The sequence below is a fragment of the Cygnus atratus genome, chromosome 3 (assembly GCF_013377495.2).
Source record: "Cygnus atratus isolate AKBS03 ecotype Queensland, Australia chromosome 3, CAtr_DNAZoo_HiC_assembly, whole genome shotgun sequence".
NCBI lineage: Eukaryota > Metazoa > Chordata > Aves > Anseriformes > Anatidae > Cygnus > Cygnus atratus.
Window position 1 is genome coordinate 86,528,723 of NC_066364.1, and position 11,871 is coordinate 86,540,593.

The 11,871-nt window shown below is 50.6% G+C and overlaps 1 protein-coding gene across 1 annotated transcript; it reads left to right on the top strand.

Moving 5' to 3' along the window:
- Positions 1 to 1,404: 1,404 nt before the first annotated feature.
- On the top strand, positions 1,405 to 5,121 carry LOC118256369 (cytochrome P450 1B1). Its single transcript, XM_035563292.2, has 3 exons — positions 1,405 to 1,695; positions 2,165 to 3,181; positions 3,926 to 5,121. The coding sequence occupies exons 1-3, from the start codon at positions 1,676 to 1,678 to the stop codon at positions 4,536 to 4,538; spliced, it is 1,650 nt and encodes a 549-aa protein (XP_035419185.1). The 5' UTR covers positions 1,405 to 1,675; the 3' UTR covers positions 4,539 to 5,121.
- The last annotated feature ends 6,750 nt before the right edge of the window (positions 5,122 to 11,871 follow it).

Consider the following 11,871-nt stretch of genomic DNA (forward strand, 5'->3'; position numbering starts at 1 on the left):
AGCTGTAACGTCTGGTTTTAGGCAACTGACTCCCACAGTCACCAGGAAAAAGCCAAGTTTGCCTGCTGGCAACGGCAAACGCCCAGTACTGTAACCCAGAGCTCCAGTAACTGCTGTGAGCCACTGTAACCACCCCAATCCAGCACCCAGAAACAGCCTTAGCCACAGCTGGCTAGTTACAGCACGTGAAATTTGCTTTCTACCTTATGGTGCTGGGGGAGAGATCAAAGCCCAGGTCTCTCTCCAAGCTTGTCGCGGCCCTCAGGCCGCAGGGACAGAGCCGTGCGTCGCTCCCCTTTGAAGCTGGACTGCGGGATCCTTCCAGCTCTCCCCAGAGACGGGGTGGGAGGAAGGGAGCTTTCTTCTGGCACCGCGGGGAGAAAGCTCTGACACCTCTGCCACTTGGCAGTGGCAGGAAGAAGCAGCACAGCGCGTACTGAGGCACGCAGACGGGATTTTAGAGGCACGCGGGGAGACGTGGCTGATGCTGATCTGAGCAAGAGCCGTGCTGCTGCCTGGGGGAGCCCAGGGCCGTGGCAGCAGACAGGAGCGCGCTGCTTCGCAGGGGAAGAAGCAGCAGAGCCCCGGCCAGGGCTGGGATCGCGCCCCGAGCTGGGCTGCCTCCCAGCATCTCATTTAGCCTAATCCCCAAACGCCACCAAACCCCCTTTCCTCCTCCCGCGCTGTGCCCGCGCAACATCTGACAAAGAAGCTCCAGCTCTTTATTTTTCCTCTCTCCGCCAAACGCCCCAACGAAGCGAGACCTTTCCCATCTCCCTCCCGAGGGCTTCCCTCACGCCGGGCCGGGGCTGCAGCCCCCGTTCCCCTCCGGGGCCGGGCGGAGGGGATTGAAGGGCTAAAAAAAAAAACCCTCCGGGAGCGGGAGGGAGGCAGGGGCGAGGCCGGCGGGCGGCGAGGGCGGCGGGGGGCGAGCTGCCCGGCGCTCCCCCGCCGCCTTCCCCCCGAGCCGCTGTCAGGTACAGCGAGGAGGGGTAGGGGCCCGCGGAGGAGATGGCTGGAGGCTTTCCAGCCCCGGCTCACGCAATGCAAACTCCGCACGCAACGGGGAGGCGACAGGCGGAGGAGGGGAAGCTCGGCAGCTCCCTCAAGCCCCCCCCCCCCCCCCCGAGATGCAGGGAGACGGTGCCTCCTGACACAAGGGGGGCTGCTGCGAGCCTCCCGGCCGCTCTCCTCCGCCGTGGAAAAAAAAAAAAAAAAAAAAAAAAAAAAGCATCCGGCGGCTCAGCCGCTCGGCTTGGCGACGGCCCAAGGGCGGCTGGCAAATAGCGGCGACCCCTCCGGCCAGGGGAAGGGCCATTTGTCAGCAGGACCAACTGCGGCACGCCCGCACCGCAGCGCACCGCGGATGCCGGGGGATTTAAAGCCGCGGCTCCCCATGCCAGGAGCCCAGGCGAGGCTGCTCCGACTCCGGCTCCGGCTCGGCGGGGCGGGCGGCTCCCCTCTCGCCCCGTGAGCCCCCCGCACCCCTCCGCCGTGGAGGCTGCGGCAGGTGGCTGCCGGCGGGGCGAGCTCCGAAGGGTGAAAGCGCCGGGAAGGTGACAGCGGCTCCATGGGGGGCAGGAGCCGGGGCTCCTGGTGAGATTCCCAGAGCCCGGGATCTGAACGCCGCGCTCAGCAGCCGCCCGGCTCCTCTCCATCCTCCCCGAGGGCTCGGATGGAGGCTGCGTGCAACAGGTCAGTCCGGCCGTCTCCCTCCTTCTTCCCCGCGCCGCTTCGGGCAGGCTGCAGCACACGGGGGGAGCGCAGCCCGCGGTCACCCCCTGCCACCGAAGAGCGGGGCCGGGGGCAGGCTCGGCAGGAGGGGGCTCCGCGGCTCTTTAGCCCGGCGGAGCGCTGCTGAGCGCCGGGATGAACCTGTCTGCGTGCGGCACACGCCGGCCGGCTGCGGGGAGCTCGTCCGGCCAGAGCATCCTCCCCTGCCTCAGCCGTCTGCCCCGCTGCAAACCTCCCCTGGCAGGAGGGAGAGAGCAGCGGCCCCGCCGCTTTGGATCCCTTATTGTTGACTATCCCGTTTTCTCCTTTCTTTTCGCGCAGGACCCAGGCGGGCGCGTAGCGGGGACGCGCCGCCACCCCTGCGCCCGGCCGGCCGCCGGCGCGCCCCCGTGCCCTCGGGCTCCCTCTGACCTGTCCCCTTCCCTTACAGCATGGCCCTGGAGAGGCTGGGGGAAGCCCTGCGCGGCCCCCCGGCCCCGCAGAGCTGCCTGCTGCTCCTCGTCTGCCTGCTGGCCGCGGTGCACCTGGGCAAGCTCCTCCTGCAGCGGCGGCGGCGGCGGCGGCAGGGCGAGCGCCGGGGGCCGCCGGGCCCCTTCCCCTGGCCCCTGATCGGCAACGCGGCGCAGCTGGGCAGCGCCCCGCACCTCTCCTTCGCCCGCCTGGCCGGCACCTACGGCGCCGTCTTCCAGCTGCGCCTGGGCCGCTGGCCCGTGGTGGTGCTGAACGGCGAGCGGGCCATCCGGCAGGCGCTCGTCCGCCAGGGGGCCGCCTTCGCCGGCCGGCCGGCCTTCCCCTCCTTCCAGCTGGTGTCGGGCGGGCTCAGCCTGGCCTTCGGCGGCTACTCGGAGCTGTGGAAGCTGCACCGGCGGGCGGCGCACGCCACGGTGCGGGCTTTCTCCACCGGCAGCCCCGCCACCCGCCGCCTGCTGGAGCGGCACCTGCTGGGCGAGGCGCGGGCGCTGGTGGCGCTGCTGGTGCGGGGCAGCGCCGGCGGCGCCTTCCTCGACCCGTCGCGGGTGCTGCTGGTGGCCGTGGCCAACGTGATGAGCGCCCTGTGCTTCGGCCGCCGCTACAGCCACGGCGACGGCGAGTTCCTGCGCCTGGTGGGGCGCAACGAGCAGTTCGGGCGCGCCGTGGGCGCCGGCAGCCTGGTGGACGCGCTGCCCTGGCTGCGCCGCTTCCCCAGCCCCGTGCGCGCCGCCTACCGCGCCTTCCGCGACCTCAACCGCGACTTCTACGCCTTCGTCCGCCGAAAGTTCCTCCAGCACCAGCGCAGCCTGCGGCCCGGGGCCGCCCCCCGCGACATGATGGACGCCTTCATCCGCCTGCAGCGGGAGCAGCCGCGCCTGCAGCTCGAGCACGTCCCCGCCACCGTCACCGACATCTTCGGCGCCAGCCAGGACACGCTCTCCACCGCCCTGCAGTGGCTCCTCATCTTCCTCATCAGGTGCGAGGCGGGGGGCGAGGGGAAAGGGAGAGGCTGGGGGGGTAACACGCTGCCCCCCCGGCGGGACGGGCGGCTTGAGAGGCGTCGGGAAGAAAATCACGGCTGGGCAGGAGTAGAAAAAGGTCTAAGAGAGCACACAAGAAACACAGGGTGAGGAAATCATACCTAAACGGTAATAGAAAAGGGTCTAACAGGGTACACGGACTAAGAATAGGATATTCATAAAACCCTTCTGAGCACCGTTAGCAGGGATTTTTCAAAGCACGCAGACCTCCGCGGGTGCGTAACACGCCTAGCGATAACAAACCCCGTGCTGGCGTCTAGGAGTCACACGCACAGCTGACAAACCAAGCCCTCGTTCTGCCAGAAAGCCCCGTATTTAAAAAAAGTAATGTTCGCTGTAGAACGAAACTTCAAAATTGGATCAGTACATTCAGCTTCGAAACATTTTAAGTTAATTTCACTCTTTATATTAATGTCACGTGATCGTTTTTCAACATGAAAATTGAGCAAACCTAAAATGACACCATTGCATGGAAAACTGTGATTTCACAAAGTTTTCCATCAAGATCTGCATGAGCAAAATTTAAAAATATTTCAGGAACAAGCTGCCTGATTTAGAGCAGGGATGAGGATCTGTGAAAAATGTTTACAGCACGGGTTTATTTAAAAAGCATCGTTGAAAAAGATGACTAAATCTTTTGAAAGTGTTATGTATGTACACACGCTTACTTTAAATGGCAGGTATCCCAAAGTGCAGGCCAAAATGCAAGAAGAAGTGGATCGGATTGTTGGGAGAGACCGCCTGCCGTGTGCTGAAGATCAGCCCCACTTGCCCTACATCATGGCTTTCTTGTACGAGTCCATGCGGTTCAGCAGCTTCGTGCCTGTTACCATCCCGCACGCCACCACGACCAACACCTTCATAATGGGCTACCTCATTCCCAAGGACACCGTGGTATTTATTAATCAGTGGTCAGTGAATCATGACCCAGCGAAGTGGTCCAACCCAGAGGACTTTGACCCAACGAGATTTCTGGATGAGAACGGCTTCATCAACAAAGATCTCACTAGCAGCGTGATGATTTTCTCGCTGGGAAAGCGGCGGTGCATCGGAGAGGAGTTGTCCAAGATGCAGCTGTTTCTCTTTACCTCCATACTGGTGCATCAGTGCCATTTTACTGCTAATCCAAATGAGGATCCTAAAATGGACTTCACTTATGGGTTGACCATTAAACCGAAGCCATTTACTTTGAATGTTACGCTTAGAGATAGTATGGATTTGCTTGATAAGGCTGTCCAGAGACTGCAAACAGAGAAAACAGCCAATGAAAGTCAGCTGTCTGCAAACACCTAAGCACCGAGCCTCGCATCTAAAGATACTCCCTCTCTCTTTTTAGAATTAAATAAGTTATAGTTTGTTTTGCTGATTTTTTTTTTTTTTTTTTTTGAAAATAGCCAACATTGCAAGGAACAAGAGCAGAAATGAAAACTTCACAAGACATAATTCAGTACTCTCTAACTCTAGGAGAGCCAGGGGAATGATTTAATATATTAAACGTTAACAAACATATGCAGTTTGAAAGAAAGACTCATTTCCTTGCGTGTTCACAGAAGTTACCATTGTAAAGCACATTTTATTTACTGACTGGTTGGATGGAGCACCTCTGGAAACTGGTGGTACAATCCTTTCCGTGTCTCCATATGCTGTGCCTTAACTCTAACTTTGCCTTCAGTGACTCCACATCCCAAAGTAACATCTTGTACTAACAAAACAAAACACAGAAACCAAACAGCCAAACATGCTCAGAATATTGTAGCCTCCCTCTGAATTCACTGTACTGGAAAGAGCCATAAGCATGTGGCAAGCCCTGTGTTGTGACTGCTGGGGATGTACATTAATGCCTCGATAATAAATGTTTAAATGAGTTTTGGTAAAATGCCAATGTAAAGTCTTGCCTTTAACATTCCAAATTGTTTACATAAATGACTTAAAAAAAAAAAAAAGTTGCTTATGAGCACAACATTTTAAAATACAATTCATATTTTATATGAGAATGAACAGAATGTCCTGATACAATAACTTTTCGTTAAGTTTTGAAAGGAAAGGTCAAGTTTGATATGTCACCAAATAGCAAACATGATATAATCCATATGCTGATATGTTCATTAGCAGGAAGAAAAGAGATTTGAATTAGAAAGCTCCTGTAAAGGAAAAGCTGAACTTTCTGTTTCTCATGCAAAGTATTAATGCCCTGTCCCTGGGCACATAGGTAAGTCCATTTAAGATTCACACGTTCCAAGGTATGTAGAAGTGAGAATTTGAGGGTTCTACATTGAAACACTCATGCCGCAAGCCTCAAGTAATGCCTACAGCAAATACAGGCCAGCTCACCACTCATTCTGTTAGGCTGAGTTTAATGGTGCATCCAAAAACTAACTACATAGTTTTTCTTAGACTTCGTTCCAAGCAAATCATGCTAAAACTAACATTACACATCCTGATTACTGTACATGTTAACTGAAGAAAAAGGTACTTCTAACTTCTTTTTTTTGGTGAGGCAAATGGTTAAAAACAAAAATCTAAATTACTATTTTAAAGTAAAACATACATGTGAAACTTTATGGCCTTGAACCTCTGGTTACTGTTTGTGCACACAAGCAGCCTGTAATTCTCTGAAAGACAAGCCATCATACATAAATGCCTGATTTTGAAAAGTGTTGGGCATTTCCTAGGAGATACAGATCACCGTATGACATCCATCAGAAATGAGAGTACTTCACAAACCGAGGTGTTTGTAGACTTAGAAAAACAAGGGCACGACGCTGCAAAGTGAGGTAGCTCTGTGAGACCCAAGCAAGTCAAGGGTTGCAGGGCCAGGTCTTCTCATAGATGGCCAGTCTCCATCACATTGGCAGCGGTGACAGTGCTCATATTGACGTAGGTAAGAGCTGGGTTGGTGGCACCATCCTCACTTTCTCAAGTAGAAACTTCACTGCTGCTGTTTTAATAGCCTGAACCAAGTCTAGCAGTACTGCTCCGTAGCCCCACACAGTAGTGCTGTAACCATTTCAGGTCTTTGATTTCATACAGCATCAATTGCCTTTTTTCAAAGCTTAAACACACACACAAACAACAAAACCCTTTCTTTGCCATGCAAAAAGAGTAACCTCAGGTGTTTTTCTGAATTTTGTACAAGTCTGTGATATCCCAGAACTTAGCCTATACCTGTGAAAAGCTTTATATGATACTCAACATTTTCATATCGAGATCTACGTTAGATCAAATGCTAGCAAGACAGTTTTCTTCATACCTTTTTAAGTATCATTATTAAAAAAAATATATAAAGGGTATAATCTGCAACTGAATAGTTAGTCTAACTCAAGGATCACTCATTCATCTTTTAGTAAAAAAGGCTTTTGCAATTTTGTACTCTTCCAAAAGCTTTACCTACGCATTGGCTACTAATGCAGCTTCCATTCACACTGCTCGTGCCTGTCGGGGGGACACACGCTCTGTAGCTGCTGGTCAATTAGTGCCTCGTGTAATCTGTAAAGTTACTCTAATTTAGTAGCACCCATTTAGAATGTATGCAGTTGTTCAGTGAGCTAATTTCTATGGCCATTTTGAGATCAGTTGTGTTACCAAAATATTAAATAAAATTATTCTTATACTGCTTTGGCTTCATTTGTGTGTGACTTCCTAACGTTAAGATAAAATTATTACTGATCGGGAAAGTATTCTTATTTTAGACCTTTGCTGTTCATATACCTTTCACCCTCTTCCCATTTCTGGATGTTGAGGTTTTTCTGCCCGATCACCCCTTGCCACCTGCATTCACATGCCGTGCTATCAGCAGTCCCTGCTGCTCGCCTTGGCAGTGCTCTGAATTTTCCCATGTCTTTGGCTTTCTTCTCATACCTGCCAATCTCTCCTCAGCCTGCGCGATCTCCTGTGTTTTCTACTTCCCTCTGGCATTTCAGCTGACTTCCACCTCCCCTGATTTCAAGCCCACAAACTGGTTTTCCTTTCTTTTTTTTTTTTTTTTGCCTCCCGCTTCTATATCTAGTGCTGGCATCTACACATTCCTGACAGCAGGTCCCCACCACCACCCGTGGGACCAATTTGTGCCATTTTGGCCTCAGTTGTATAGTCAGGAGCACCAGGAAGGAAACCTCAGGGCCAAACATGCCTTACCGTGCCCCCACAGCACAACCTCCTACAAAGTCAAGGAACAACAACAAAAGCTGTGCAGGCTGACTAGGGGCAGCTCCCTGCTGACGTGGGATTTTTTTTTTCCCCAGAGTTTCTCCCTGAGGGGGCGGGATTCTGAGTACTGGATGAGCTGGTGAAATGAGAAGGAGCACAAGCTGAAGAGGACTTTCAAACGCCCCCTAGAAGTAGCTAAGGACCCGTGGAGTAGATGCAGTGTCCAAAGGCACCCATGCAGTGCATACGTGGCTGGGGCTGACCAGCAGGGGACACAGCATAGAGAAAAGGCATCCTCCCTGGGGCAAGGCCCAGGAGCAGCACTGTATGCTCGAGATGCTGCCACACTGTCCCTCTTCCCATTAATTTCCAGGTATTTTTCTGCTTATCAGCCATCCGCAGCTGAAGCCTGGACTCCTTCTTCAGTTCTGGCAGGCACATTTGTAAAGCAAAACCTGCTCCCTTAGCACCAAAAGATGCAGTGCCAATGGCAGCCAGAAGTTGGCATGAAGAAGCCGTACTTGGAGAGATTCGTGGAGATCACTGCAAAGCTGTTTAACAAGGAACTGAACATTTCTGATGGCACACTGTAAGCCAGTACCAAGTGTTAGGGAAATAAAATAAAGACTAACAACGCAAATTAACTTAAACATTTGTTGTTTGTTTTTTTTTTAATATAATTCTCTATTTCCATTTTCCATGTGTTTCATTAGAACAACTGGTAGAAAACCCATCATTTTCAAATCCAGGCAAGGTCACGTCTAACAGCAGGTCACGCACATCTCAGGAGTTTTCCTGTTTGCACTGTCACTGCCTCACTCACCAGCCTGTGACTGGATGTCATCATAGCAATACTAGACAAAAACACGTTGTTCTTTCTTCTTGAAATACAGCACGAAATGAATAGAGGTTAAGCAGCTGTATTCAAGACAAGTGTTTTCCCTTTTCAATCTTCATGCTCAGGTTGCAGTGGTTTCCATGGGCCAGGAAAGGCAAATGTCAACTCACATCTGCTTTGTGTGTGCACACTTAGTCCATCTCCCAGAATTTTATAAAAACCCTAAATTCAGATCAAGTGATTTAAAAAAAAAATAAAAAAAAGGACCAGGAATCTCAGGGAGAATTCAGGACAGTCACGTTTCTTGGAAAACCAGCAGCTGTCAGGCCACCCTGCTACGTAACAAGGAGTGGAAGCAAGTAGGCTGACCTAGCAGAGCCGAGAAGGAATACATTCGTGCTGCTCAAGTGCACCATCACATTCCTCATGAAACCAATACTTAAACTCGCTGGCTTCAGCAGGAGACAGTTCAGGACGGCTGAAATAAACAACAGTAATATAACAATAAGGAACAAAACTCATCAGAAACAATGACTGCTAGAAAAAGGAGAGGGGGATCAGTCCAGGATCTGGGGATCAGCTCTCGGTTCCAGCATAGCCATGGCACAATGCTACTAAAAGCAAATTCACAACCACAAACTCCAACTAGTTTCACATCTGATCCAGGACGTTTTTGTGAGTGGCAGGTACCGGGTGTAGGTCTGACTGTAGGAAATGGGTTCAGATCACCCAGGCAGAGCAACCCAGACAATTGGGAGGTCACATTTTACCTGAGAAAACTTGAGGACTTCGCCATGGGAAGAGAATAGTTAACATTTGTCTTCACTGTGTCTTTAGCTCAGCCAAATTTCACATAGACCTCCCATTCACCCACACAAAGAATTCGAGTTGGGATAACACGGAAGGTGGACTTGGCTGTTTCATGGGTGAAGAAAAGGGCTGGATTCTCAATGGTGCCATTATCTCGGTATGCAGCACAACACAGATGCACTGACTCAAGTTTCAACAACTCTGCTGTTTACTGCTCCACATTTTTGCAACTGACTTTTTTTTGTGTTCCAGTCACTTGTACTCAGACCAGGCCAACTCACTGAACTGCCAGGTGAAAACAAGCTTAGTGCTGAGCCCCAGAGCATTTAGGAAGACTGCAGTCAATGCTTTGATAGTCCTCCCTCGGGGCTTTTTGCCAGCTTTTCAGACAGCTCCACTAACCAAAAAATTCCTTGTTAGTGTTGCCCTGTCCTGCAATACGTAGAACAAATCTGGCTCCCACTTGAAAGGGCTATGCTAGAGATAACTAAATCAAATGAGTCTATCAATACCCTCCACTCTTTATCCGTGTTGAAAGGCTAAGGATACTTATTGGTCTGTGCAGTAAACTTGGAAAACTCGGGATTCTGAGGCATTTCAACTGCAACCATGCGGAGGGAGGGAAGAGTACACACAGGGGACTTACTAGAGGTGCATAAATCAACTGCAGAGATATATCAGAGTGGCTGAGGGCTAGCAGAGGAAAATACACTTCTAACATGTAGGAAGACCCTCCAGCTAGGGAAGAAGAGAGCACAGGACCTCTGACAGGGAAAGAGGTGATGGGTTTTGCTGCTTGTACACACGGTGTGCCAGGGTTAGGATGGTAAGAGCTCCATGTGGTGATAGAGAGGCTCACTCACATCGGCAGCAGGGAACATCAGAGAGCTCTGGACACACCAGGGACATTTAAACACTAACTCCTTGCTGCCTGTTAAATCAAGAAACAGATTTGGGATGTAGCATTTTCAGTGACAGATCACATTTTGTTGGCAAAGACTGTTCTACAAGCATAAAACATATTTCCCCCATCTCCCTTCTCCCAACCTGAGCTGTGATTACAGCACTTGTGCAGAAGCAGGCTTTCAATCCTACCATAATAATAAATGGGATTAAATGTAACTGTTATCTGTTATTTCTAACACAGAAAACTTCCACTTTTTGTGTTAGTCTTTACTCATGCTAATTGAAGATGTGGTGAGACACCCTCTTGTTCCCAGTAATAAAGAAACATTTAAGACAATTTTGACTTCACAAAGCAAGTATGATTTGCAATAATCTGCAGAACAGTATAAAACTCCGCGTTTCTTTTATGCTTTGTATTCTGTGAAAAACTTCCAACCTGCAGCTTGAAAATTTAATTCTACTGTACATCTTATTTTCAATTATACTTTCTTCTTTCTACAGAGAAAAATCATAAATTGTGAAGCTATTCATCCTTTGTGGTTCAGGAAATTTGAGTAGCTCAGTTCAGCTAGAAAAAAGTGCCACCTGAGATTAAACAGACTTCACAAAAATTACTCTTTCCAATGAAAAATGAGATTCATTTATGAATCCGATTGCAGCAGACCCCCTTTTCCTTCCCTTCATTCACATGTATGGCTGCCAGGACACAGCATCATGCTGCAGCTTGCTCCGAGACAGAACTACGTTCATCTTTCTGGCAGAAGTGAGGAAGAACTGTACCTACGCTCCAGAACAATATGTCTGGAGGGGAAGCTTTCTGGGCGGCCCTTTCAGGTGGTACAGGAGCAGAAGGGAAGGGTTTTCCATCACCTTTCTCCAAACGTGTATTGTTTCTCTCAGGTACCTAACATCCTGCTGAGCTTGCATCAGCACGTGTGCCGTGGTGAGCACAGGGCAGATCTGCTAACGAGCTTTGGTCAGAAACATTGCTGTAAGTGTTTAATACTATTAAACAGGGATGAATTCCCTGAAAGGAGAGAAAAATCAGTTTTAGACAAATATATAAATTCAGAAGGTTCCCCAGAGAATTACAAAGCAAATTCTCCAGTGATGTTAAACTAGGACTGAAATCTTGTAGTAAAAAGTCCGAACCCTGCTGGCATTATGACTAAGATGCTTAACATCTGTGCACACAGAGCTGCAGCACGCTGACAGTATCATCCTCTGCTTTTTAAGTAAAAGGCACTAATTTCCTTGAAGCCATCAGCAGAGCCAGAATTCAAATCATTTGGCTGATAATGTAAAGTGTATGAACACTTCTTCAAACACCTTGTCTTCTGAGAGCCAGAAAGATTCCTTCCGTATCTTCAGAAGTTAGAGAGGGAAGAAAGACGGGTATTTAGACCTGCTGTGTTTAGATGCAGACACATTAAGCTACAGGAACTCCTCAGCAGTGCAGTGAGATTAGAAGGAACAGTCCCTAGGGGCTGAGGAAATGAGCCACACTGATTTAACGAGACCATGCTGTAGAGTCTTTCCAAATTTATCTACCTGATGCCACAGCATCACAGACGGGTTGATACTGGAAGGGACCTCTGGCGATCACCTGGTCCAACCCCTGCTCGAGCAGGGCCACCTAGAGCTGGTCGAGTCATTCTGCTTTCACCACAATGATATCCACCCGCTGGACTACAGCCTTTTTCCTTCCCCTCCCAGCTGTAAATATTACGTTCACCACCAGCTTGCTCTCCATCCTTCTTGAGGTCAAGCCAGTATGGGCATCACCCTGGGAAACCCCCTGCCCTCCCCAGGAAGGGCTTTTCCTCAGTGCTGCCCCGCTCCCAGGGGAGCAGTAGAGCCATCCTTTCCTCAGCTCCCTCTAGAAAGTATTCGCAGAGGCAGGAAGAGGGGGAAGCCACGCAAGGC

Bases quoted from the DNA above. Each gene is read 5' to 3' on its own strand.
- LOC118256369 (XM_035563292.2), top strand. From the start codon at position 1,676: ATGGAGGCTGCGTGCAACAG. The intron at 1,696-2,164 runs GTCAGTCCGGCC...CTTCCCTTACAG, and splicing joins ATGGAGGCTGCGTGCAACAG to CATGGCCCTGGAGAGGCTGG. The intron at 3,182-3,925 runs GTGCGAGGCGGG...TTTAAATGGCAG, and splicing joins CTCCTCATCTTCCTCATCAG to GTATCCCAAAGTGCAGGCCA.